The 27,403-nt window shown below is 56.9% G+C and overlaps 2 protein-coding genes across 2 annotated transcripts in view; both read right to left on the bottom strand.

Annotated features, from left to right (window-relative positions):
* Positions 1-9,177: 9,177 nt before the first annotated feature.
* Positions 9,178-14,721, bottom strand: TNFSF14 (TNF superfamily member 14). Its single transcript, XM_058657878.1, has 4 exons — positions 14,014-14,721; positions 11,642-11,678; positions 11,383-11,424; positions 9,178-9,666 (listed from the first exon to the last, which is right to left on the bottom strand). Exons 1-4 carry the CDS (start codon positions 14,242-14,244, stop codon positions 9,239-9,241), a joined length of 738 nt encoding a protein of 245 aa, XP_058513861.1. The 5' UTR covers positions 14,245-14,721; the 3' UTR covers positions 9,178-9,238.
* A 2,730-nt stretch (positions 14,722-17,451) lies between these two features.
* LOC131478454 (complement C3-like) overlaps positions 17,452-27,403 on the bottom strand; it is a 28,553-nt gene continuing 18,601 nt past the window's right edge. Inside the window, exons 25-41 of the mRNA XM_058657914.1 lie at positions 27,211-27,286; positions 26,774-26,933; positions 25,333-25,431; positions 23,859-24,015; positions 23,492-23,655; positions 22,424-22,582; positions 22,251-22,310; positions 22,046-22,136; positions 21,872-21,923; positions 20,579-20,666; positions 20,369-20,458; positions 19,577-19,682; positions 19,069-19,158; positions 18,722-18,805; positions 18,062-18,145; positions 17,829-17,964; positions 17,452-17,619 (exon numbers count right to left, since the gene is read on the bottom strand). Coding sequence (XP_058513897.1) covers positions 17,478-17,619; positions 17,829-17,964; positions 18,062-18,145; positions 18,722-18,805; positions 19,069-19,158; positions 19,577-19,682; positions 20,369-20,458; positions 20,579-20,666; positions 21,872-21,923; positions 22,046-22,136; positions 22,251-22,310; positions 22,424-22,582; positions 23,492-23,655; positions 23,859-24,015; positions 25,333-25,431; positions 26,774-26,933; positions 27,211-27,286 — 1,838 coding nt within the window. The 3' untranslated portion in view covers positions 17,452-17,477. The remainder of the gene's footprint in view (positions 17,620-17,828; positions 17,965-18,061; positions 18,146-18,721; positions 18,806-19,068; positions 19,159-19,576; positions 19,683-20,368; positions 20,459-20,578; positions 20,667-21,871; positions 21,924-22,045; positions 22,137-22,250; positions 22,311-22,423; positions 22,583-23,491; positions 23,656-23,858; positions 24,016-25,332; positions 25,432-26,773; positions 26,934-27,210; positions 27,287-27,403) is intronic.

Genomic DNA, 27,403 nt, shown 5'->3' with positions numbered 1-27,403 from the left:
GGGAGCTGGATGGGAAGTAGGGCAGCCGGGATTAGAACCGGCACCTATATGGGATGGCGGCACAAACAAGGCAAGCCCTTTGAGCCACTAGGTTACCGCGCCGGGCCCTGTCACAGTCATCTTTGGTGGGAGCTCTGTCTCTTTGTTTCTGTCTGCCCTCAAATAAAGATGTGCGGAATGGGGGTGGGGAGGAAGAAAGGGAGAAGGAAGTGGTAGAATTAACAGACAGCAGGGTGGGCAGCGAAAAGCACGGGGGTCTTACTCAGACACTGAATGGTTCTGCCGTGTTTTAGCACCTGAGAGAGATACCTGCCTTCGAGTGTCCACAGGAGCCAAGACACGGACCTCACCAGGGTGACGTGGGAAAGACATGATCGCTCCAATGTGGTATACACTCACAGTGGAATATTACTCAGCCACGAAAAGGGAGACGTATGGCATGCAGAGCACTCTAGAACTGAAGGTTCCTGAGAGAAAGAAGGGGGCCTGGCAAGATGGCTCAACTGGCTAAGCCTCCTCCTGCAATGGCTGGCATCCCGGCGCCTCCGCTTCCCATCCAGCTCCCAGCTTGTGGCCTGGGAAAGCAGTAGAGAACGGCCCAGAGCCTTGGGACCCTGCATCCACATGGGAGACCCAGAAGAAGCTGCTGGCTCCTGGCTTTGGATCGACTCAGCTCTGTGTCGTTGAACTGAACTTGGCGTTGTGATGATAAAAGTTTGGGAATGCTGGGAAGGTGAGTTCCTAGCAGGGGGAGAAAGCCACAGCACAGTGGAGCTCCCAGGAACGGGCTTTATGGGAAGAATTAGGGAGAGAGAGAGAAAGAGAGAGAGAGAGATCTTCCATCCACTGAGTCATTCTCCCAAATGCTTACAGCAGCCAGTCAGGAGCCAGGAGCTCCATCAGGGTGGGTGCAGGAGCCCAAGCACTTTGAGCTGTCGCCTGCTGCCTCCTAGGGGCGCATCAGTAGGAGCAGAGCTGCCATGATCTTTGGTGTGAACTGCGAGCAGGCCAGGCCTTGTGCCAGCTGCGGTGTGGACAGCGGATCCAGGCTCAGCGCCAGCGCTGCAGGTGTGTGATGGAGACCGGAGCGCTGGCTCCGTAGTGTCTACCTAGGGGAGCCACGTGTGTCTGCCTCGCCGCACGTGGCTATCCTGCTCCAAGGATACCGCGTCCTCAGTGCGCCTACATGTGTCAATCCGGCCCAGGTACCTATGCAATCAATCAATCAATCAATCAATCAATCAATCCAGCGGGACATTTCTGTGATGGCATAAGACCCACGCAAAGACGCCCTCGGGATGGGCACCACTGCCTCCGCCAGCGGCTTAGGACTCCTTGGGTTTCCCCTCGAGTTCTCTCATGAAGAAGGCACAACGGTCGTGCCTTTGAGTGGGAGGAGGAGATGTCTTGCGGAAGGAGGTTCTGGGTTGGAAGGTAGGCTGACATGTCCCTGCTCGCCCCAGCCCCCGCCCCAGGAATTCCCCCCGCTTGCATCACTCTGTCCCCCCTCTTCAAGCTTGAACTTCTTCCCCGGGAGCTTCCTCCATCTGTAGGGTCAGGGTCGTGGGGGGAGGAGACCTCCTCGGCCAGCCCACCCCTCGCGGCTGTCCTTCTTGTAAATTGGGGAGAGGGGGGACAGGAAATCAAGGAAGAACGCAAGGGGCAGGACTTGGTAGATGGTGGGGCATACCCCAAGGCTTGATGAGTTGACCCGAGCCCCACTGTACGGGGAGCTCCTCCTTAAGATGAGGGTGCTGTGTAAACGATGCAAACTTGTTGGGATGAGGTCAGAGTTCGGCGTGGAGCTGCCCACGTGTCTCCTGTGGACGTTCTGTATTGTCTAAGGGTTATTTTATTTATTTGAAAGGCGAGGTTTCAGGAACAAATAGGGAGAGAAAGATCTTCTGTCTGCTGGTTTACTCCTCAAATGGTTGCAACAGCTGTGGCTGGGCCAGGTGCGTCTGGGTCTCCCTTGGGGCTGGCAGAGGCCCAAGGACTTGAGCTAAACCTCAAACCAGGCCTTTGCGATATAGGATGCGGGTGTCCCTAGTGGTGAATAGACTGAATTAAGGGGGCAAAATATTTGTGCCTTCTGCACTATAAAATATTGGCCAAAAAACAGGTTTGGGAAGAGAGAAGTCTGGCGTGCTGGCTCAGTGGCTAAATCCTCACTGTGTATGTGCTGGGTTCCTGAAGGGCTGCCGGTTCATGTCCCAGCTGCTCCACTTCCCATCCAGCTCCCTGCCTGTGGCCTGGGAAAGCAGTGGAGGACGGCCCAAAGCCTTGGGATCCTGCACCCGTGTGGGAGACCTGGAAGAAGCTCCTGGCTCTTTGCTTTGGATTGGCGCAGCTGCGTTGTGCCCCCTTGGGGAGTGAATCAGAGGAGGGAGGATCTTTCTCTCTGTCCTCTATCCGAGGTGGGGTGCTACGGTCAGGACACAAAGCAGCGCCCATGTGGGCTGCTGGCACCTGAGACAGAGGCTTAGCCTACTGTGCCATGGTGCTGAGCCCCAACTGCCTTCCAGAAACGGTGGCAAGAACACCCAAGGGGGGAAAGGATTTGTCTTTTTCCTGTGTAATACTGGAAGAGTGATGACATTCATGCCAAAGGTGGCCATTCCAACTTCCTCGCCACACCACGTGCAGAACCCACCCACCCACACCCTGGCCCCCACAACACACACAACAGCTTGAACTAGACACTGAAACAGGAAACCAGAAATCATAGAAACACCCAGAAAAATACACTGCATAAAATTGCCTGCAGGGAGTTTCAGGATTTCAAAGCAAGAGCAGAGAGAGAGAGAGAGAGAGAGAGAGAGAGAGAGGAGGGGGGGTGGGATTGTCACCCACTAACTAGATATACCACAAAGGAAAATGGTCCGCCCTCCACCTGCCCCCAGACCCAAGGGTAGCTTACAGAATGGGAGAGATATTTTGCAAAGCAAATAAGCCAGAAGGCGCTCAATAAAGAAAACCTGAAATCACCCGATTTAAAAATAGCCCAAGGCCCTTCTTAGCCAGTTCTCAGAAGATACAATTGAATAAACAGTAGACAAGCAGAGAGCATCATTAATCATCAGAGAAAGGCGAATGGAAACCACAGAGGGACGGCCCCTCCCGGAGAGGGCTGGCTGACGTCCCAAGACGGGCGGCAGGGGGCAGCGCGGAGGCACAACCTGGGTCCCGGCTGCTCCACTTCCCACCCAGCTCCCTGCCTGTGGCCTGGGAAAGCAGTGGAGGACGGCCCAAAGCCTTGGGACCCTGCACCTGTGCAGGAGACCTGGAGGAAGTTTCTGGTTCCTGGCTTCGGATGGGCTCAGTTCTGGCCGTTGCGGCCATCTCTCTCTGTTGATCCTCTCGTCACTCTGCCTTTCACCTAAAATCCATCTTTTAGAAGAGAAATGAAAACATAAGTCTTCCTTGCGTTCCACCATGCGTGTGTCTCTTGAACAGAACGTTGAAGGGAGGAAGGAAGTTGTTACAGAGGATGGAAATTGTATCCCAAGCCAGCTCATTGAGTTGAAGTGCGGAGTAGAGTTTCCCCTGGAGCAAGAGAGGGAGGCGTGCCCGAGAGGCAGACATGAGGGGGATTGCTGGACACCGGTGATGTGGGTGAGAGGTGCTGGTGAAAGTTCACTCATTTGGTGCACCTGCCTGCAAGCCAGGAGTAACCCTGCACCAGAAACCAGCCAGCCCCTCGCTCAGGCTGTTGTCACGGCGAAGGGCCTGTAGGGGGCGACAGTGGCCGTAGGTCGAGCAGACTAGGCAGCACAGATGAAAGTGGGGCTCAATGGCTAAATCCTCACCTTGCTCCAGCTGGGATCCCACATGGGTACTGGTTCGAGTCCCTGCTGCTCCACTTCCCATCCAGCTCCCTGCTTGTGGCCTGGGAAAGCAGTGGAGGACGGCCCAAAGCCTTGGGAAGTTTCTGGTTCCTGGCTTCGGATGGGCTCAGTTCTGGCCGTTGCAGCCACTTGGGGAGTGAATTTGTAGATGAAAGATCTTTCTCTGTCTCTCCTTCTCTCTTTGTGACTTTGATCTTTCCAATAAAAATTAATAAATCTTTTTTAAAGATTTGTTTATTTTTATAACAAAGTCAGATATACAGAGAGAAGAGACAGAGAGGAAGATCTTCCGTCCGATGATTCACTCCCCAAGTGAGCGCAACGGACGGTGCTGCACCGATCCGAAGCCGGGAACCTGGAACCTCTTCCGGGTCTCCCACGCGGGTGCAGGGTCCCAAGGCTTTGGGCCGTCCTCAACTGCTTTCCCAGGCCACAAGCAGGAAGCTGGATGGGAAGAGGAGCCGCCGGGATTAGAACCGGCCCCCACATGGGATCCCAGCACATTCAAGGTGAGGACTTTAGCTGCTAGGCCACGCTGCCGGGCCCAATAAATCTTTTTTTTTTAGTAAAGAAATGTTCTAAAGAATGGGAAAATACAGTATCTTTTTCCAAACAAAGTCAAAGAAAAAGCCGGAAAGAGGGAAGTGGAATTCAAACAAGACCCAAGGATTAGGTTGTCCTCGATTGCTTTGCCAGGCCACGAGCAGGGAGCTGGATGGGAAGTAGAGGTGCCAGGATTAGAACCGATGCTCATATGGAATTCCGGGGGATGCAAGGCGAGGATTTAGCCACTAGGCTACTGCGCCAGTCCTGATGGTGGGAGTTCTTTCTGTTTGCCCCTGCATGTGTCATTCAAATAAAAAAAAAGTGCCTGGGGTGGGGGAGTGTCGTCAGATGGTGCAGTAACTATGAAAACCAGCCAACTACTTCCTCAAACCGTGAAAGGAAAGTGAGCACATGTTTCTGCTTCCATGGGGAGTGCTCCCCTGAGAACTGAAAGTCGGGACAGGGATGCTGTGTCTCAGCGGTCACGGCCCGTATTGGCCTGCGTGAAGAAGAAATTCTGTGCGTAGGCCCTTGGTGGTGGTGGTGGTGGGGATGGGGGGAGAACGGTTATAAAGCTTGGCCCCATGCCGGCTAACACATCACAAGGGGCGGACATTTGAGAAATGTGCCAAGCCACTCATGGAGAACAAAAACGAGGCTCGCGAGGGCTGCTGGGAAAACATCTCAGCTCTTAGTTGAAAAGAGGCCGAGTCTCCCGGGTTCTTGTTTAAAATCAGAAAAGCTGGAGGTGGCGAGTGGTGCTAAGCCACTGCCTGTGATGCTGGCAGGCCATCTGGGGATTAGTTGGAGTCATGGCTGTTCCACCTGTCATCCAGCTCGTCTCAGAAAGCAGCAGAGGATGGACCAAGTGCTTGGGCACCTGCACCTGCCTGGGAGACCTGGAAGAGGTTCCTGGCTCCTGGCTTCAGATTGGCTCAGTACCAGCCATTGCGCTCACTTGGGGAGTGAACCATTGGACGGCAGATGTTCCTCTCTGTCTCTCCTCTCTGTATGTCTGACTTTGTTATAAAAATGAATATTGGACTGTGCCACTCACTCCGTGGTCCTCAGCCAGGTGTCCTGGGGAAGGGGTTGGCGGGGGGCAGACAGGCACATCTAGGGATGTGGGGCCGGGGCACAGCACGCAGCCCCAGAGCCAGCTCTAGCGACACCGGATGTCCAGACCAGAGAAAACCAGGGGGGATGTTAGAACTTTCTGAGGTTTAAGGGTATAGGGGCAGGAAGCACGGGGCGGGGGGGGGGTTCAAGTTCAGGTGCAGAGATCACCTGTATCAGGTTAGCAAATCTCGCTTCACGACTCAAAATAATTTTTTCCCTACATCTTTAGGGGAGGGAAGGATGCCATTTCCCTGCTTCCCTCCTTCCCTTTCCTTCTCTCTTTCCTTCCCCTTCCCCCCCCACCCCCACTCTCTTCTTTTCTGCGTTGGCGCTGCATACATTCTCACAAGACAATCCCATCTACTTTGTTTTCAAATGCTGACAAATGCAAAAGCCACTCCTAGCTGGCGGGCAGAGGCAGGGCGGGCAGAATTTGGCTCCAAGGCCATAGCGACTGATTTTTGTGTAAACTAATAGCTGGAAAGAGTGGACCTTGAACAGGGTTGGGTTCCTTGCTGGGAGATGAAGGGGACAAAATGTGCCCTGGGGGCCCACAGCAATGGCTCAGTGGCTAAATCCTTGTCTTGCAAGTGGCAGGATCCCATAAGGGGCACTGGTTTGAGTCCCAGCTGCTCCACTTCCCATCCAGCTCCCTGCTTGTGGCCTGGAAAAGCAGTGGAGGACGGCCCAAAGCCTTGGGACCCTGCACCCGCGTGGGAGACCTGGAAAAAGGAGGAGAGACAGAGAGGAAGATCTTCCGTCCGATGATTCACTCCCCAGGTGACCACAACAGCTGGAGCTGAGCTGACCTGAAGCCAGGAGCTTCTTCCCGGTCTCCCACGTGGGTGCATTCTCCCCAAGGCTTTGGGCCATCCTTGACTGCTTTCCCAGGCCACAAGCAGGAAGCTGGATGGGGAGTGGAGCAGCCAGGATAGGAACCGGTGCCCGTGTGGGATCCTGCAGTATGCAAAGTGAGGACCTAGTCACTAGGGTAGCTCATCAGGCCCATGTCATTGCTCTTTTCTACCGCAAGCTGCATCCCGGGTATTGAACCCCAACAAACAGCCGCTGGAAAGCGAGACACCCACCTTTATTTTTATCAGCTTTCTGTGTCACTTCTGCTACTTCTGGGCGGAGGAGGTGATGGTGGGAGGGAGCACGGCAGTGGACTTCCGGGCCTGAGTGGGAGTGGAGGCTAGGAGGTGAGATGGGGAGATGCTGGTGGTGGCATTGGGGCTGAAAGAGGAAACGGTGCTGATAAAATTCTCAGAAGCTGCAAAGTAGGTCTGTGGCCAGCGCGGGGGGCGCTGGGGGCGCGGGGCGCCAAGGGCTTCCTGCTGCCACGCCTTATCTGAGCCCACAGGGAGGTTCCAGCTCTCCTCTGGACCCCTCCTCCCCCTGCAAGACATCACGCCCCAACCTCTGCTCCATCGGCCACTTACCCCATCCCTCTCTTTCCATTGCTCCTCTTGCTCCTCTCACCTCCTCTTCAAGGCGTGAGGTGCTCCTCCCCCGCCCCACAAGTTTGGAGACTAAAGTTAGCAAGCTGCTCCAGCCCCAGGCGGAAGTCGGTGGCTTGTATAAAAGCACTGTCCTGACACTTAGGTCTCCTCATCAAAGCCACGGAAATAGAAAGACCATGATGAGAGAATAGAGGAAACTCCGGCGGGGGCTGGAGCTGGGCACCGGGGCGGGGCGGGGGATGATGGCTGTCACCTCCCACATGCCAGCCAGAACGGGGCAAAAAGGGGCACACTTTCCCGGACTCAGGGGCCACCCTTGGTGGAAGCGGTCAGTCCCATCTCTCTTGTCCGAGGAGCCTGGTCTACACAAGGCAGCCCCCCCCTCACCCCCGCTGTCCTCTTTGACACACTGCTTGAGCGCTTACTGTCTACCGGGTGGTATCACGAACGGTTTTAGGGTCGGAGTGGTGCATTAGCCTGGGGAAGCCACCATTTGTGACACCAGCATTCCACAGGGTCACCGATTCAGGTCCCGGCTGCCCCACTTCCCATCCAGCTCCCTGCTAAGGCTCCTGGGAAAGCAGCGGAGGCTGGCCCAAGTGCTTGGGCCCCTACACTCACACATGGGGGAGACCTAGAGGAAGCTCGTGGGGTCTATGTGCCTCAAATCGGGCTGTTGTGGCCATTTGGGGAGAATGAACAAGTGGGTGGAAGATCTACCAATTTCTCCATCTCTTTAAGTTTACCTTTCAAATAAAAATGATGTTTTTTAAAAAAGTGCTTTCCACGCCTGCTCTGCTCTTGTTTTACAATGAACGTGGGGCAAGCACTGTTGGTCATTCTACAAGCTATTCATGGACGAGCAGCCTGAGGCTCCAGGAGCTGGCAGGGCTGGCTCCAGGTCCTGGAGGGCAGGAGTCGGGGTGGAGTCCAGGACCACCTGCGCTAACCGCTGGTCTCCCTCCCCGCTGCGCGATGACAACAACAGGGCCGATAATCCCCATAGTTGCCATGTGCTCACCGCTGGAGAACCCTGGAATCCCAGGGACTTAGATCTCCCTCCAGCCACTATACAGTGACTTTGCTCCACCCTCTGATTTGGACAGACATCTCGGTGTCTGCTCCCTTTCCCACCCCTACCCCACCCACCATCCTGTGCTCCTGAATTCAGGTCAGCTGCCAGCCAGGCTCCTTGTGTGTCCAGCAACCTCTGTGGGCCATGCCATCCACCCCTCTGCCCATCACCCAGTGTTGTCCACATCCCCCAAGAACCAGACAGAGCAGCCTGGTGCGGTAACCTAGTGGCTAAAGTCCTCACTTTGCACATGCTCTGTATCCCATGTGGAGCCAGTTCTAATCCCGGCTGCTCCACTTCCCTGCCTGTGACTTGGGAAAGCAGCCAAGGACAGCCCAAAGCCTTGGGACCCTGCACCCACGTGTGGGAGACCTGGAAGAAGCTCCTGGCTCCTGGCTTTGAATTGGCTCAGCTCCAGCTGTTGTGGCTGCTTGGGGAGTGAATCATCAGACGGAAGATCTTCCTCTCTGTCTCGCCTCCTCTCTGTATATCTGACTTTGCAATAAAAATAAATAATTATTTTTTTTAAAGAGGAACCAGACAGAGTCGGATACAATCGCTCACCATCTTTATTTCAAAGACCCGTGGCTGAGGGAGATGTAGTTTGGAATGAGGTCTGGTCCCAACCCCAAGCCGTGTGTGTATAGCTCAGTCTGACAGTGATGTGGACACCCCATGTGATAGAACAGTCTTCCTTATTGCCTTTCTCTGCGTCCATCCAGCCACAAGCATGTTCCTGAAGCCCTGCTGTGTGGCCGGGTCCCTGGGCAGGACACCACGGAGGACACAGCTGACCTAACCCGGAAGTCAATCGGTCGGTCGTGTGGCACAAACGTTTACACCACAGTGACTGGCGAACCCCACATGAGGGTCTTTGGGTGCTGGTGGGGGGAGGGCATGACCCTGGCAGTAAGCTCTCCAGTCTGGAGCCCCCCTTCCCACCCCCACAGTCTCATTCTTGTCCAGAATAAACATATAAATACCCATCCCGTATCCCTTCCTCCTGAATGTCAGGAAAACCAGCTAGCTGTACCCCCCTCGCCTAAGGAGTCACAGAGGTCCCTTCCCCCAAAGTCTCTGGGACCAGGAGTGGGGGGTCTTGTCTATAGACCACCTGTCGTGTCCTCCCAAAGTGCCTGGTGTCCCTGCGCTGGGCCCCTGTCTGGGGTCCCAGCGAGTCGCACTCCTCACACCATGAAGGCGCCAAAGTAGGAGCGGGTGCCGTCCCGCAGGCGCACCAGTTGCTTCTCCAGCACGCGTACCACCACCTCCTCGCCGGCCTCCAGGTGCACCACGCCGCCCAGGAAGCTGCTGTCCCACCACACGCGGGAGCTGGCCGTTCGCCCGCAGGGTGAGCGCCGGCTGACCAGCAGCTCCAGCTCCTCCGGGTAGCGAGACGTGCGCTTGTAGAGTCCGTGCGTCACGGGCCTGTCCATGGAGAGTCCCTGCGGGCAGCCCACGCCGCCCAGCTGCACCTTGGAATAGATGTAATAGTAGCCAGCTTGCGTGGTCACCAGGGCCCCGTCGTGGTAGCTGAGGCCTCTGAGGAACGCCAGTCCCAGCTGCGTCTCCCAGAGTAGGGGACCTCCTGTGCCTGCCAAGCTGGAGTTGGCCCCTGGGAGAAGAGAGAGAGAGAGAGAGAGAGAGAGAGAGAGGAGGCAGGTGGTTAGCATGGTCAGCACATCTCTGGTTCCTGCTGTGTGTCCCCTACCCCTCTCTGAGCCTCCATCTCTGCGCCAGTATGGACCAATTCGCATCACCATGGCAAGTTGCCCAAGAGAACTGGTTCTGCCCCGGGGTAATTCAGAAACTCAGCTAAAGGATCTCCAAACGGGCAAGTGGCAGAACCAAGGGGGGCCCCCGGGAGAGTGTGTGTGTGTGTGTGTGCCTGTTTTCCTTCCAGTGAAGTGGAGTGAGCACCCACAGCCCCACCCAGGATCTAACCAACTCCAGCGTGCCCAGCACGTTACACGCCGTGACATGACAAAGGCATCCTGAGAAGGCTTTTGCAAATAAGCTTGGAGATGTTCTAGCTCCTGTCCCCACCCCTCATCCACGACCTCAGATCCTGGGGAGTCAGGGTCCACCACAGTCAGTGGGGATCTGTGAATCAAGAGAATGTTCTAGAATGTTCTAGAAAGCAGCGATTTGTAACTGCTAAGAATTTTTTTCTTTTTTTTTTGATGGCATGTGGCGAGAGTTTTTTTTTTTTGATCATCTGTTATCACTTTTTATCTCTTATTGGGCCCAATTCATAAGGCCAACACTACCCCAGGTAGGTGTGTATAAGAAAAAACAAAAGACAAAAACCAGAGCCCACAGGAATCTGCTCTGGAATGGAAAGAAAAGTTCCTTTTGGGGCCCGACAGCGTGGCCTAGTGGCTAAAGTCCTTGCCTTCAACGCCCCGGGATCCCATGTGGGCGCCGGTTCTAATCCCAGCAGCCCCACTTCCCATCCAGCTCCCTGCTTGTGGCCTGGGAAAGCAGTCGAGGACGGCCCAAAGCCTTGGGACCCTGCACCCATGTGGGAGACCCGGAAGAGGTTCCTGGTTCCCGGCTTCGGATCGGCACAGTTCCGGCCATTGCGCTCACTTGGGGAGTGAACCATCAGATGGAAGATCTTCCTCTCTGTCTCGCCTCTTCTCTGTATATTTGACTTTGTAATAAAAATAAATAAATCTTTAGAAAAAAAAAAGTTCCTTTTGGTCCAAAAAATGCAATTTTTTTTATGGAAGCCACACATCCAAAAAGTTTTCAAAACCCCTCTAAGTGAAAGCATATTATAAAAAAAAAAAAAAAAAAAAAAAAAAACCAAAATAAAAAACAACAACGCTGCATGCATCTTTGGCTTTCATTTTTGCACTGAAATAACCTTGTCTTTTCATTTCATTTTTTCCTTCAAACTTATTCAAATTTGCTCCTGGAGGATTTGGTGCTTGGTAGGGTTTCAGGTATTCTCTGGGGGTTCTGGAACATTCTTTTCTATGGACAGGAAAGTTCAGAACCTCCTTTCCTACAGATAGGAGGGTTCTAGAACTTTTTTCCCCTACAGATAGGAGGGTTCTGGAACTTTCTTCCCTATGGACAGGAAGGTTCTAGAACTTTCTTCCCTACAGACAGGAGGGTTCTAGAACTTTCTTCCCTACATACAGGAGGGTTCTGGAACCTTCTTCCCTATGGACAGGAGGCTTGTGGACAGCATAGCAAACCAAGAGTAAGCGAAGGCAGGAATTGTCCTGCCCCATTGAAGCATGTAACCACTCTCCCGGGATACCTATCCTTCCCTTCACCCACCGCCCCCGTAATAGGACTTGGGGGCGCCCCTGCTCACCTGTCAGGTGTGCTGCTGGGCTGGCCTTGTGGGATCTGTGTTCTGGGGAGACAGGGTTGGAAGTTAGTAGGGGGCAGTCCCCGTTGTCTACCTCCCCTTCCGGAGTGACCCGCAGTTCTGCTTCTTGGCCCTGCGGGTGGGGCACCTGTGGGGCTGGGCCAGTTGCGCAAAGCACGTTGCGCAATGCAGGTGGGGGGCCACGCGGGAGGGAGCGACCCAGAGACCCACCCTCTCCCCAGGGAGCTGGGGGCCGACTCACCTTGGATGAGCTGCTCCCAGGAGCCCGTATCTTGGTCCTGAAAGGGCAGAAGGAGACCGTGGTGAGGACCTGTCGCCGCTGAGGCGCGTGAGAGTCAGCCATCCAGCCATGGACACGGGCTTACGCACAGAACCATGTGCGCATGTGTGCACACACACATACATGCCTCACACCCAAACACAGCTCACACACATACGCACATCTCCTTACACATACACACCTTACACACACCTCACATATACACACACACCTCACACACATACACGCCTCACAGCCACCCACACACACCTCACACACACCATCCATCTGCCTCCGTAACTCCATGTCCCTCTCTGACACAGATGAAGTTACAAATAATGTCTGCTGGGACCAGCATGGTGGCTCAGTTGACTAAACCCCCACCTTGCAGTGCTAGGATGCCATAGGGGCACTGGTTCTAGTCCCAGCAGCTCCACTTCCCATCCAGCTCCTGCCTGTGGCCTGGGAAAGCAGTGGAGGATGGCCCAAAGCCTTGGGACCCTGTACCCACGTGGGAAACCTGGATAAAGCTCCTGGCTCCTGGTTTGGGATTGGCTCAGCTCTGGCCGTTGGGGTCACTTGGGGGTGAACCAGCGGATAGAGAATATTTCTTTTTGTATATCTGACTTTTCAAGAAAAATAAATAGCTCTTAAGAAAAGTGTCTGCTTATGATCTAATTGACCAGAACCTGTGCGTGCAAACACCAGTCCAGGGCACGGACGCCTACCTTTGGGATAGGACTTCAATCTTGATTTCTTAAATTTTTAAAAATGATGGACTTTGTTTATTTATCTATGAAAGGTATATAGTGAGATCTTCCAGCCTCTGGTTTACTCCTCAAATGTCTGCAACATCCAGGGCTGAGTTAGGCTGAAGCCAGGATCCAGTATCCCCCCTTGGGTCTCCCATGTGGGTGCAGGGGTCCAGGTTCTTGGGCCATTCTCCACTCCCTTCCCAGGTGCCTGAGCAGGGAGCTGGATGGCAAGCGGAGCAGCCAGGACTCGAACCAGCAATGTTCGAACAATGAACCAGCAATGATATGGGATGCTGGTGTCGCAAGCTACGCCTTCATCCGTTGCACCACAGCATGGCCTGCCATCCTTAGCGACACACGTGTGGGCTCAGCGATGTGCGCAGAAACACACACAGGGGCTTCAGGTTCCACACAGAGTCAGGTAGACACCCTGAGCATGTACAGCAGACGGCCAAGTACACAGACACGCACAGCCCTGGGGACATGTGGACACAGCCACATGGCCAGTAGGTTCAGACAGAAACATGTGGGGACCCAGCACGCTGAAGGGCAAGACTACATGGGCACAGCATCCGACGCCCCAACTCCCAGAAATCCCAGTCACAGCCAACTGGCTATACACCGAGCTGGGGCGGGCGGGGTGTTCAACCAGCCTTGAGAGAATTACAGACAACACCCCAGGAACAGGGAACTAGGGTAACCTCACCAATCCAGCTGGCTCTCAGGGAATCAAGCGTGTCCCCCGGGGGCCGCCAAGCACCCCAAGTCTCACTTTGTTCTCCAGAAAGTGTGCTGCTGCCTGTACCCCATTTTATCTTTTTTCTTGGAAAGTCAGATTTACAGAGAGAAGGAGAGACAGAGAAAGATCCTCCATCCACCGGTCCATTCCCCAAGTGGCTGCAGTGGACAGAGCTGAGCCAATCCCAATCCAGGAGCCAGGAGCTTCTTCCTGATCTCCCACACGGGTGCAGGGTCCCAAGGCTTTGGGCCATCCTCCACTGCTTTCCCAGGCCACAGGCAGGAGCTGGATGGGAAGTGGAGCAGCTGGGATACAAACCGGCTCCCATATGGGATCCCGGTATTGCAAGGTGGGGGTTTAGACCACTAGGCTACTGTGCGTTGCCCCTGCACCCCCATTTTACATATGAATAACTGAGCTTTGGAGAGGTGAATTTGGAAAGTTACTACTGCTCTTACTTATTTGAAAGGCAGAGAAGCACACACACATGCACACACAGAGAGAAAGATTCTATTTGCTGCTTCAGCCACCCCCCCCCCCAAAGCCCTCAACAGCCAGCAGTGGGTTGGGGCTCAAGCCGGGAACTCTGAGCTCCCTCCAGGTCACCCACGTGGGCAGCAGGAACCCAGCCACTTGAGCCACTGTTCCCTGTTGCCACCCAGGCTGCATTGGCAGGATGTTGGAGTCACGAGTTGGAGCTGGGATTCGAACCCAGGTCCTCGGATGTAAAACCAAACATTCCGCTCCACCCCGCTCCCCGCCCCCAACCCCGGGACTGGAAGTAACGTTTCTCAGGGCCAAACTAGACCCTTTTGGGGTGTGACCCACCTGCCCTCCACCCTGCTTGGGGCCCCACTCACCGGCAGCCGCATGCCTAGTTCCCCCAGGCGCTGGTGCAGCTGCAGGAGGAACCAGCCCTGCACGGCCAGCCCTCCTCCCAGCAGTAACAGCAGCAGCCCCAGGCCCACGCGGCCCGCGCTGCAGGGCTGTCTCCGGTGGCGGCTTCGTCCCAGCCTGGTGAATGGGATGTCCGTCTGCCCGTCCACCACGAACACCGAGGGGTGTACTACCATCTCCTCCATGCCTGTCATAGATGAGACGACCCCCCTACCCCCGCCACCTTCCCTGCCCGCCGCGGGTCGTCCAAGGGCCGGGCTGGCACGCCTGGGTACTTTGAGCTGGGAGGAAACCACAATTGCCCAACGTGCTTCGTGTGCTTTGCCTGCTGTGGAAGCCACCCGCAGGGCCCCCGGGGGGCCGCCTTTAGACCTGGGGTTCAGCCCCACCCCTTTCCCGCCGTACCCTCCTCTTCTTCCTGTCCCCCAACCACGGCTGCCCCTCGTGTGGCTGGGCTCACTCTCACTCACACTTTCCAGTCTGTGAAAATGTGACTCAGGTGGGGAACGCAGAGGGGCGGCCCCAGCTTTCCCTGCTCGGCCACTTCCGTCTCGCCAAATCTGTCCTGTGGGCCTCTTGCAAGTGCTGGGACTGTTCTAGGTTTCATAGTGGCGGGGGAGTGGTCACAGCAAGTGCATGGAGGGGGTCAAGGCTGTGGTTGTGTTGAAGCCCAATTCGACTGGGTTCAGGCAGACGGTAGAAGTGGCGGATACCCTACAAGAACATGCGGTGTCTGGACGGCAGCATGCATGGGAGGAATCAAGGGGTGTGCATGGGGGAGTGTGTGCACACAGGTGGGAGTCCGTGCATATGAGCGTCTGTGGCTCGCGTGCATGTGTGTGTGGGGAGGGCTGTTTGCATGTGTGGTCCACAGACACGTGCAGGTGCATTTTTGAGCACAAATGCATCTGTATACCTCCGTGTGTGTGTGTGTGTGTGTGTAACGTCTGTGTGTGCTTGTGTGCATGTATTTAAAAAAAATGTTTACTTTCATCTTCTAGAAAGGCACAATGGCAGGAAAGAAAAACAGCAAGAGAGCTTCCATCCACTGGCTGACTCTTGATATTATCAGCTGGGGCTGGACCAGGTCAAAGCAGGAGCCCAGAGCTCCATCCGGGTCTCCCACGTCAGTCATCCACTGCTGCCTCCCGGGACGTATTCGCGGGAAGCTGGGAGAGAAGCCGAGGAGCTGGGGCTGAGGCTGGCCCGTGTGGAGCCCCAGAGAGCGGTTTAGCCCGCTGAGCCCCAGCACCCAGAAAGTGCCTGGATTCAGAACAGAGGCTTGGAGATGGCAGGGGATGGGGTCATACCCAAGCAACTAACCAAGATGGGAGAGTGGGAAGATGGAACGGAAAGAGAGAGAAAGAGAGAGAGAGAGAGATGTGCAGATAGGGAGACAGAGAGAAAGAGGAGAGAGAGACAGACAGACAGTGAGAGGCCCTCAGCCCCTCCCTGACTGGGTGCATCCCACCCACCCACGCTGAAAACAGTCGATTGCACGCCGCTGTACGTGCCCAAGCCTGAAGGCCGACGGCCGGCCGGGTCAGCCCCAGGGACGAGCCCACCCGTGACCCCCATGTGCAGGACCCACCATGCCAGTGTCCTGAGGTGGTCCCTTCTCTCGCTATCGCTCCTTTTATTCTAAATACCTTCCCCGCCAGAGTTCAATCCCAAGAGGTCTACGAGTATTTTTTTTTTCCTGTTTCCTTTTGACATATTTATTTATTTCCCTCAAGGAGTTCTTTATTTGAAAAGCAGAGTGATGGAGAACAGAAGAAGCTCTTCCATCCACCTGTTCACTCCCCAAATGGTCTCGGCTAAAGGCAGCAGTCAGGAGGGAGCTCCATCCAGGCTTCCCACAAGGGTGGCAGGGATCCAACATCCTGGGGCAGACTCATCAGCAAGGAACCGGATGGGCAGTGGAGCAGCCGGGACTTCCAGCTAGCGCTCTGACATACGGCATACTGGTGTTGTAGGTGGTGGGTGGACCCACAGCACCACAACCATGGCCTGCCCGTGCTGGTCAAGGCAAAACTGAACCCAAACCGCCACATCGGCCTCTCCTCGGGTGTCCAGGAGACAAGCAGGCCCGGTGGTGAAGGCGCCTGTGGCCTGTATCACCCCATGTTCAGGTGTAGTTTTGCTCTGGACCCCAGTTCCTTGCTCCAGGAGACCCCGGGAAGCAGCGGGTGGTGGCTCAAGTGTTTGGTCCTCCTGGGACGAGACCTAGATGGAATGCATAGTTCCCGGCTTCGCCCTGGTGCTGTCCAGGTCAGCACGAACATCTGCAGGAATGAACCGGCCAGTGGGAGCTCTCTGTCTTTCCCTCCCTCCCTCCTCCTTTTCTCTGCTTCTCAAATAAAAGGTTCACTTTTCTTTTTTTGAACAAAAGGCATCTGAAACCAGAGAGATGGGAGAAGAAAAACACAGACGGCTACAAAGGTGGGGAGGGCCGCCTGGGACACGCAGCGTGTCCCAGCGACAGTAGTCTCTGGTGTCTGAGGCTGGAAGCAGAGTGAAAGAGAAAGAGGAGAGGTGGGGGTGGCAGGGGGTGTGTCCATATTCCTGGGGCAAGTGGCTGGGGCTTTCCAGGGCCTGGGAGTAGGGGCCCAGTGGCTTCCCTGTGGGTCCGTGGGTTTTCCCGCGACGATCTAACCTGGGGCTGTGGCACCCTGGCAGCCCCGCCCCACGCTCACGACACCCACTGGCCATTCCCTCTACCCAGGGCTGCTGCTGCCCCACGCAGCTCTGTGGTGCCTGTGACCACAACACCCCCGACACACACATACTCTCCTGCCTGTTGAGTCATGTCTTCAGCCGGAAATGCCACCCTTGCCCACCCTGGCCTGGCAGCCACTCAAAGCATCCGCTAGAGGAGCTGGCCCTGGGCACGCAGGGGAAGGCGGGTGAGCGAGGAGGTAGAAGAGGCTGCGGCTGAGGACGAGGGGGGTCAACGGGAATGGCATGAGGACAGGCGGGGACAGGAGCAGGTGGAGTGTCTGGGAGCAGGTGCAGGCCAGCGGGCAGGGCAATATGTGCGGGGAAGATGCTGGTAAGAACCTAAGTCAAGGTCCAGATACAAAGGAGGGCTGAGACAGAAACAACACTGCGTCAGGATGCTCCCAGGATGCTCCCAGGCAGCCAGGCGAACAGGTGCCCATGAGACAGGGGCCGGGGGCTGGGGAGTGGATGAGGCTGTAGGGGTCGGGGCAGCGGCCGCTGGCAAGGAGGACGTGGCTGGTGGAGCGGAGCAGAAGGACCCATGCGTGAATTCAAGGGGAGACCTGGCGCAGGGTGCTGGGCGGGCGGGCGTGGGAACAGGAGCGGGTCCAGGCAATGGCTGCGTGGGAGCGTTTCCAGGTGCCTCCGTCCCTCGTCCCCCCAGACCACGGCGAGCTCTCTCAGGTGACGCAGGCCTTTATTGGGGTCAGTTAGGGCAGCCGTAGACGACCATGTTCTCGGTGAAGGAGGCCAGGTCCTGGCACTGCTTCTGGTTCTCTTCGTCCTGGCATTCGTCCTGCTCAGGCCACAGCTCCAGCCACGTGTCCTTGCCGATCAGGTATCTGGTGCTGGGGGGGGAGGGGTTGGGGACAAGTCAGAAGGGCGTGGCCGGGCAGGGGACCGGTGATTGGAGGTCGTGGGGGCAGGTCAGAAGGATGTGTAGGGGAGAGGCCGGGCTGGGCAGGTGCAGGGGGAGGGGGATGGCAGCTTGGGGTGGATAGGTCAGGAGGCTTGTTGCGGGGAGAGGGCCGTGCAGGTGTGAGGGGCTGGCACTCACTTGGGCTTCTCGCCCCACAGGTCGGAGGAGAGTCCCCACACGAGGTAGTGTTTTCCTTCCTTGAGTTTGAGCGCATCTCTGCACTTGATGTGGCTAATGAAGCGGCGCTCCTGCCCGGCCTGCACTTCATCTGAGCCTGTGGCAGCGGGCAGGGAGCCGGGGTGATGTTGAGCCGCGGCTGGCAGGGGCTGGGAGGCAGGGTGGGAGGGGGAGGGCACTGGGGGGAGGCTGACCTGACTTGATGGTGTTCTCAATGACCATTAAATACTCGTCAAAGTCATTCGATTTCTCCATCCGGACCAGCCTGGTCTTGTACACTGCCCAGGAGTGACGGGGGTGAGGGGGGTGGTGGAGCCGACCATGAGTGGGGGCGGGGCAAGCCGGCCAGCAGGTGCGCTTTGCCGTGGGCCCAGACACAGCTGGTCACCCCCTTACCGTTCCACACCCCATCACCCTCAGAGGCACACACCCAGTGAGGCACTATGTGCGCGCACACACACACATACTCCAGGGCCAGCTACAACCAGTCACGCACGTGGCTACCTACACCTGTGCCTTCCCTATCACGCTCACATTCACACACATCCCTAACCACCCACGCACACACACACACACAAATGGCAGAACATCTGCACTTTGCTCACACACTCACCCCTACCAAGGCCAGTGAACTGTGGCTTCCCCCCACCACACACGCAGCCCCTCGCACCACACCCATGCACACACAGACCACAGTCATGCACAGTCCACGAGTGACCCATGGATCACAGCCACATGTCCGTGTCTCAGGCTGACACACGCCATCTGAGCCACTCAACACGAGTGCTCACACCCAGCCACGCAGGCATACACACACACACACACACACACACACACACACACACACCACTCACCATAGTCCACCCCGGGCTCACAGGCCTTGTCCAGCCGTTCGTTCTCGGTGACTTTGTTATCTGGTTGCTGCAGGAAGCAGTTTTCTGCGGAAGAGGGTTGGAGCCAGGGTCCACACCACGGCGTACAAGAGTCTACACCGTGGTGTACAGTGGGTGCGGCCAGCCCTGGGGTCCAGCCCTCCCCAACCCGCCCTAGGACGCCCGCCGCACCCCTCCCCAACCCGCCCTAGGACGCCCGCCGCACCCCTCCCTGGCCGCCCCAGGACGCCCGCCCGCCGCACCCCTCCCTGGCCGCCCCAGGACGCCCGCCCGCCGCACCCCTCCCTGGCCCGCCCCAGGACACCCACCCTCGGCACAGCGGCACATGTCCTTGTGGCATAGCTTGCTCAGCATGCCATCCTCTTTGTCCGGGTGGTAGAATACAGTGCACGCTTCCTCTGCGGTGCAGGGGATGGGGAGGGGGTCAGGGACAAGGGGATGCCGGAGCCCAGCCCTCGGACTCCCGGGGTCCCTTGGATTTCAAGCTTAAAGTGCCGATCCTTGTGGCATGCAGACCCCAACCCTGGGACACGCCCCTCTCCTTCCCCTGATTTTCTCATCTCTAAGAGGCTTAGGGACACGAGAACTCGGGATTTTAGGATGTGTAGCATCTTAACTTAGAGATCTGTGAGGCCTTCAGATGCCCCACCCATGGACCTCTAGGACCTCCAGGCCCCTGGATCCTTTGGGTCACCCCCCTCCCCAATTCACAGATCCCCGCAGGACCCCTGTGCACCTCGTCCCGCACATCCTGTGACCGCCCCCTTCCCTGCCCAGCTCTCAGCTCCTGGCGCTGTCAGCCCCCTGGTGGCTCACCCAGGTTATAGTAGGAATAAACCTTGACCGACCCAGGCTGGATCAGCCCCACGTTGAAGAACTGATGAACTTTGAAGGACAGGCAGTCCTCCGCAATGTGGGAGATCTGCAGGGAGGATGGGGAGGCTTGGCAGTGAGGGGAAGAGTGGGAGCGACCTCTGGGAGAGGCGAGGAAGCTGGGGGGTGGGTGGCGGCAGGAGAGGGAGGGGCCGAGGTGAGGCAGCCCCACTTCCTCGCAGGCTCAGTCGTTGGACGCTGTTGATCAGCCCTCAGCTTCCCCACCCAACTTCAAGCCTGATGTGGCCAGGCCCCCCAACTCTGAGCCATGGGTGGCTGCCTGTGCCCATGCACCAGCTCCGTCTTATAACGCTCTCTTACTGGACAAGGTTGATGCTGCAGGGTCTGCAAGACCCGCCCCCATGTCTCATAACCCCCCAAGGGGAGCGTGCTTGACCCCTGAAGGATGGTGTGGAGCGCTCGGCCCCTTCCTCACCTGCTAGACGAATGAGAGACGCACGTCTACTCCACCGAGAGATCTCCCCGCCGCCCGCCCCACTCCCCTTCTCTCACGGCTGTGTGAGACCCCGATGGGGAACAGCGGAAGGCCATCCACGCACAGTGAGAGCCCAGCGTCGGGCAGCTGCAGCTGGTTGGGGGCGGGTGGCGACCCACGCCCTGTGTCCCCCAACCCCCACCCCCGATGCCATGGCTTGGCACTAGGGTAGGGCAGCAGGCTGGAGCAGCCAGGCAAGGGTCCGGGCAGCCTGGTGTGGGGCGGAAAGCCAGCCTCACCTTGTCCAGATAGATGATGAGTGTGTTTTTGTGGGAGAAGGCTTTGCTTAGCTCGTACTTGGAGATGTACCTGTCGATGCCATTGCTGAGCTGGAGGAGAGAGAGAGAATGGGAAGTCTGGGTGGAGCGGTGAGTGGAGGCGGGTGCAGAGTCCCTCCTGGACCCCCTTGCACGCTCCAGCCTCCTCCCTTTTCCCGAACCCCTTCCTACCAGGTTGAGGTCATCTGTGTCAGGGACGAAGCCCGTCATCATGGAAATGTCCAGAATGGACATGGTGGCATCCTCGTCTCCCAGGTACCTGTGCGGGGGAAGGGACACAGGGAGGGACCTAAGGGGTGGTGGCCGCGCTCTGAGAAGGTAGCTCTTTCGGGGAGAAGCTGGGCTAGACAAGGCCGTGTTGGGCTCCACTCTCTCTCTGGGACGCTCCTGTCTGGCGTGCCACAAGGGCCTCCCTTGCACTGATTCCGCCAGCCACTGCCCACAGCAGGTATCAGATCAAGGGCACCGGCCGGCCCTGGACACTGGACCTCCAGAACCACAAGTCCAGATAAACCTTCTTCCTGGGGTATTAGTGGATAAAAGCCACTGCCTGTGACACCAGCATCCTATGTGAGCACCTGTCCGAGACCCGGCTGCTCCGCTTCCGATCCAGCTTCCTGCTAATGCTCCTGAGAAGGCAGCAGACCGTGGTCCAAATACTTGGGTCCCCATACCCACGTGGGAGACCCAGATGGAGTCTCCTGGCTTCAGCCTGGTCCAGCCTTGGCCGTTACAGCCACTTGAGGAATGTATCATGAGTCAGAGTTCTCTCTGTCATCAATATTACCCTTCCCATTAGCCTCTCTCAGGAATTTTAATGTTCTAACATGTAGAGAGTTACAGCACATCCCACAAGTAATCAGACTCATTCTTAGGTCCTTATCCCTCTATAACTCACAGCGTGGAGTTTTTAAAACTGATAAAAAAAAAAAATCTAAAGGCCATCGAAGCAATCAGAATTTCCTTCATGTATTTTTCTAATCTTCCTGCTGGGTTCCGGAGTCTGGCAGTGCCACCCAAGGCTGCACATGTGAACATGTCCCCTACCGTGTGGCGGACATGGCCACACGTCACCTATCCATGTTCTGGGAGAGGAGAACCTTCTAGAATACACGCCCCCGGAACTACACACGGGCCGGTCTCCTCACTGTCCAGAACTACACACTCTGTGCGCTGTGTGGTCCGCGACATCGCAGGGACCACCTGTGGCACGGTGGGAGGTACGTGTGTGTATCTCCCAGGCTTGCCCACTCCAGCATGGGCACCAGCAATGCCTGTCACTAAGTGACAGCTCCTGGCAGTGCTGGGATGTGAGTGAGGGAAGCCAGCGCACGCGTGTGATCCACCGGGATGCTCGTCAACAGAGCAAACACAGGCAGCACTGGACACCCGGGATCGCTGCCCACGGGACCTGCTGGCCACACGGGACTGGCCGAGGCGGACGGCCGACACCCGGCTTCCTACCTGGCACAGATGTCAAGAATCATGGTGCTCTTCGCATCCTGCGGCTTCTTTGCTGGAGACACAGAGGATGGGCTTAGGGGAGGGGTGCCCCTCGGGGGCTGGCTCAGGAAGGGGGAGGTGCTGGACGGTAGGAGGAAGGCAGAGGACGAGGGCACGGACTTGGTCCCCTCGTACCTGTGTCGGGAGCTGGTCTGATGTTGACCCTCAGGTCAAACTTCTTGCAGCTGACTTTGTCTTTGACCTTGGCGTAGTACGTGGTCACCACCTGGTGAGCAGAGGGGTTGGGGTGTCAGGCCCCAGGGCCCTTGGGACAGCCCAGGACAGGGGAGAGAGGCTGAGAGAGGGCAGGGACCCGGCAGCGGCGAGTCTGTCGGCTTACCGACAGCGTGCCTTGGCCTTTCCCTTGGGCCGTTACGGTAAATCCCTCATTTTGCTTGGTCTGTGGAGAGAGAAGAGGCAGAGGGTGGAGAAGCAGACTGGTGGGGAGCTCCTCTGCCCGGCCTGGCTGGCAGGCAGGGCGTGCGTCAGGGGGGCACGGGCGGTGCACCACACCTCTTCTGACCGCAGCAGGCTTGCGGATTCCCACAGAATGAGATGCTTGACTGCGGAGCTGCGGCTGGGCAGCTTGATGGAAACCTCCAAGTTCAAGTCCTTGTGGTCCGGCATTTCCACTTGGTATTGGGCCAAAGCTTGGAACACCATGAAGGTGGCCTAGAACACACGAGACAGGAAAGGGGGTGAAGTGGGGATGAGAGGAGAGGATGTGGTTGAGTCCACTGTAGGAGAAGGGGGGTTCAAATCAGGGTTTTGACCCCCCCAAAAACTGTGGGCTGGAACCCAACAGAAGGACATGGGTGTCAGGGGGCAGTGATTGGAACCCGGAAAACATGTTCTGGAATTCTCTGGGTGACGGGGGACCAGACCAGGACTTGGTGACAATAAACCTGTGATCTAGAACCTACTAAGGTCATCATTGGACCCTGGGGACATGTTCTAGAACTCTCCAAACGACTTGAAGCTGTTGAGAGCGTGTCTAGAATCCACCAGAAGGTCCGCAAGGATGTAAGCTAGACCCATTTGAAGGAGATAGGTTTAGAACAGGGCTTGGAAGCACTGAGAATATACTAGAAAATACTGGACACGCTAATCGGAATAGGAACGTGTGTGTGTGTGTGTGTGTGTGTGTGTGTGTAGAACATAACACGAAAGACATCCCAGATCCCCAAAGAAAGACGGAACTCAAGTGGGAGCTTGAGATTACAGAATACTGCGTTGATTGAAATCATGGTCCAGGAGCCACCAGAATCAGGGCGCGGGGGACTGACTCAGTGAGGCCCTGCCTGGGCTCAGGGAGAGCTTGTTCTAGAACTCGCCAGTGAGACAGGGGGAAATCCTGGGAGCTAAGGAAGCACTTTATCTGATCCCAGCACTGAGGACACAACCCAGACACCAGCAGGGCTGCAGTATGGAACATTCCAGATCATTCCAGATCATTCCAGAATCTACCGATGGGCTGGTAGATGAGAGATATTGATCCACGCCGAACACACTGGCTCAGGGGGACCGAATTATGTCTCCAGGAGCCACTGGGGTTGCCCGGTGCCATGCAAATCCACTTACCTGGGTAGAACCATAACCACCACCGTAGTATCTCTGTTCGTTGAGCCAGCGCGCAACGGCAGGCAAAGAGTCCATGTCGCGCAAGCGCAGCAGGGCCAAGAGGGCGTAGGACGTGGCCTCCACGTTGTAGAGGTGCTGGCCAGGTTCCTCCCAGCGATTCCTGTCTGTGAGAAGGACACCCCCAGCCCTGGCACTCGCTGTCCTGTCCATCTCGGTTAAGACCCATTCTAGATTTCCTGATGCCCACTTGGGATCCTTGTCTATCTCCTCGCACTCCAGTTGCTTTAAATGGAATGCTCAGTAGACATTTGCTGAGTGAAGCCACAGACCAGCCCGTGCTGCCCCCCGACCCCCGCTGGCCCGTTACCTTTGGCTGTGCTCAGGAACTTGTTGAGCATTTCCCCTTGCAGTTTTTCCTGCTGGGCCAGTGCATAGCCTGCAATGGCTATGCTGTAGGGCCTCTGTAGGTTCAGGTAGTTTTTTGAGATGAAGTCCTTGGACTTGCTGATGCTAGCTGGCAAGCTCTGGAAGGGAAGAGGATCGGGGGCTGCTGGTCAGGTGGGCATTGCTGGCAAAGGACGTCACTCCTTGGGGACTCGGGCACTTTCTGTGCCCTGGCTCCAGTGGCCTTGCGGCTGTTCTGGTGGGAAAGCTACGTGGCCGTGGGGTATCTGTGTTGGAACAGGAGCAGTACATAACTCCGGGGAGGTGCTGGTGGGTTGTACAACCGGCTCTCTGGTGGAAGGATCGGCGGGGCCCCTGGTTGGCAGTGATGACCAAATGGCTGGGGTGCTAATATGTCCACCAGAGCCCAATACAAGACATGCACCCCACAGGAACTCATCAGGTAAGCTGAGGCAGAACCTTACAAAACCCCACAAGATGAAAACTCTCTCTCTCCTTTCTCTGTCTCTTCCCCTCTCTGCGTGGTTCGACCCAGAAAGCCCTGAAGTCCGTCTTGGCCGTTAGAGTCAATAGCTCCAGTCTCCTCTCCGCTGGCCCATTCCCTCCCATCTCCTTCCAGGAATGAGCACACGGGGTGAGCAGCTGAGGTGAGGGTGACATGCTGGGGTTCCCCACACGGGAAGGTCTCCAAAGCCCGGGACAGAGAGACGGCACTGCCACGGGCATCGGGAGTGAAGCCAGATCAGAGCAGGGGGGCCGCCAGGAGCTGTGGCCTTTGTGGTTTCCTGTGTGGGGTTGGGGATCCCGTGGCAGGTGCCCCCAAAAGAGGCCGTGCACTGAGGAAATGGCCTCGGTTCTAAGCTGCCTCAGGACTCCACGTGCTGGGTTTTCTCTAAGCTAGAACACAGAGGGGCGGGTCATGACCTGGAAATGAGTCACGTGGCTCGAGCATGGCCGAGGGATGAGCCAAGTGGTTTCTGGAAATGAGCTCAGAGCTCTCTGCAGACATCAAAGCAAAACCCAAAGGGCTCCCACCTTTGGCTTTTTTTCACCTCAATTTTCTCATCTGTAAACTGGGGGGCGGTGGTCATGAGTCAGTCACCTTGGGCTGTTATACCCAGCTCTCTGGTGGGTGTGTCAGGTGCTCAGCGTGTTACCATAGCGTGTTACCATAGCGACTGTGGAGGCTGTTTAGGGTACTCGGGAGGTCTGGAATCATCTGACAATACTTGGATGTGCCCCAGGTAAGGTCAGTTACATAACGGTGGGATAGGGTAGGGTGGGGTAGAGTCAGGTGGGATAAGGAAAGACAGGGTAGGGCAGGGCAGCATGGGGTATGGCAGGGTGGAGTAGGGCAGGGCAACATGGGCTATGGCAGGGTGGAGTAGGGCAGGATAAGGTGATGTCCTGCCTGGGGAAGAGGTGAGGATACTTACATTGATTTGTTCCTCGCAAATCTCTCTTGCCTCCTGCAGGGCGATGAGCACGAAGGCCGTGAGCGATACTTCCTTCTCTGCAGAGTTCCGGAAGCCACCCTGGCACAGGGGGCAGGAAGCAAAGGTCACTCACAGGTCACCCCACGAGTCCAGTCACCCTCATTGTGGGGTGCGCCTCCTCCTGGCGCCCCGACCTCACGGGAAGTTAATGTTTTAATAGTATTGGTTCATCCCACGGCAAGCTGGGGACCGACACGGTGTCGTGGTATTAGTGAACCCGAGGTCGGGGACAGTTGCACTTGCTGGTTCGCTCTCCCCAGCATCTGTTGCAGTCAGGGCTGGGCCAGGCTGAACCACCAGCCAGAAGCACCGCCCAGGTCTTCCCGGCAGGGTGGCAGGAACCCGAGGACTTGAGCCACCACCCGCACAGAGCCTGCATGGACAGAATGCTGGAGTCAGGAGCTGGAGCCGGGAATTGAGCAGAGGAACTCCAGTGGGGGAACGCAGGGACCCTAGTCAGCATCGAACAGCCACTCAGCTAAATGCCTGCTCTAGAATGCATGGGTTTCTAGCAAGTTCCTGCTGGCGGAGTGGTTGCTTGGGCTGCTGGAACCCTGCCACTCTGCAGGGCTCTGGAGCTACGGACGTCCCAAGGGGCATGGCAAGAGCCTGAGAGCGGGGAGTCAGGGGTAGTGTGGCGAGAAGGCTCCTCCTGGGGGAAGCTTGCCAGCAGGTGGTCCTGCAGGGTGTCCTGGTGAGAGAGGGAGTCCCTGAGGAGGGGGGAAGGAGGGAAACTGGCCAGGGGGGATGTTTCTGAGCAGCGACCAGGTAGCAGGAGAGGGAGACGGTACTGGACGTGACGCAAGGTCTGTAGGCACAGTGAGTAATTCTTAACTTCTCAGCATGGCGACCACATGTTCCTACCGTGTCCTGGACTGCACATGTCCAGGTAGGGGGTGTGTGTGTGAGTCAAGGGGTAGTGCAATGGCCCAACTGTCTAACCCTCTTCTTGCAAGCGCCGGGATCCCATAGGAGCATTGGTTCATGTCCCAGCTGCTCCACTTCCCATCCAGCTCCCTGCCTGTGGCCTGGGAAAGCAGTAGAGGATGGCCCAAAGCCTTGGGACCCTGTACTCACATGGGAGACCCGGAACAAGCTCCTGGCTTCAGATTGGCTCAGCTCTGGCCCTTGTGGCCATTTGGGGAGTGAACCAGCGGATGGGAGATGATTCTCTCTGTCTCTCCTCCTCTCTGTAAATCTGCCTTTCCAATAAATGTAAGTGGAGTTGGCTGTCTCGTCCTCCATCCCAGCCCCAGGTGAACTGGCTAGGGTGGAGGCAGGGCAGAGCAGGGAGGGGTGGAGGGAGGTGTCTCCATCCCAGCAACGCTCAGCAGCCCCCAGCACCCCCCTGCCCGCTCTGCCTGTGGCTTTGGCCTCTCACAATCATTTCTTGGTGGATCACGGGCGCGTCCTCTTGGAAGACCCCGTCCGGCTTCTGCTTCTCCATGATTAGCCACTTCACGGCCCCGCACAGGACCCGGGAGTCGATGGCGATGAGGTTGGCGGCCAGAGAGAAGACCTTTACCACATATGCGGTCAGCCTGGTGGGACAAGGGGGTGGACGCTGCGCATTGGTCCCGGGGACTCGGCGCTGTACACGTGGGGTCCATCTCGGCCCAGCGACGAGCAGATGAGGGTTCAGCCCTGGGCTCATCTCCCTTCCTGCATACAATAACCCACGGGGCTCTGCGTGTGCCAGTGGAGGGGGTCTGAGCCTGGGAGAGTGCAATGGCTTTGATGCTCCCTGCTGGTCCCCTCTGGGCTGGGGACCAGGCCCTGCTCAGGAAGTGGCCGGAAGAGGCTGGTCCAGGGCCTCACCAGGTGCTTGGTGGCCTATTCAAGAAGGCTGCATAAGCGGAGTTGGGTTGCTTGAAGGCCAGCTGCTGGGTGTAGCCTGCAGGGGAGAGCGGTAGGGTGGGGGCACAGTGAAGGATGGGATGGGGCAGTGTCCAGGGGCTGCTGGGTGGAGGGCGTGGGGATGAGAGGAAAGGGATTCAGTGGACAGGGATCT

The sequence above is a fragment of the Ochotona princeps genome, chromosome 33 (assembly GCF_030435755.1).
Source record: "Ochotona princeps isolate mOchPri1 chromosome 33, mOchPri1.hap1, whole genome shotgun sequence".
Classification (NCBI taxonomy): Eukaryota; Metazoa; Chordata; class Mammalia; order Lagomorpha; family Ochotonidae; genus Ochotona; species Ochotona princeps.
Note: the sequence above shows the minus strand (reverse complement) of the source record. Positions and strands in the feature narration are given on the sequence as shown.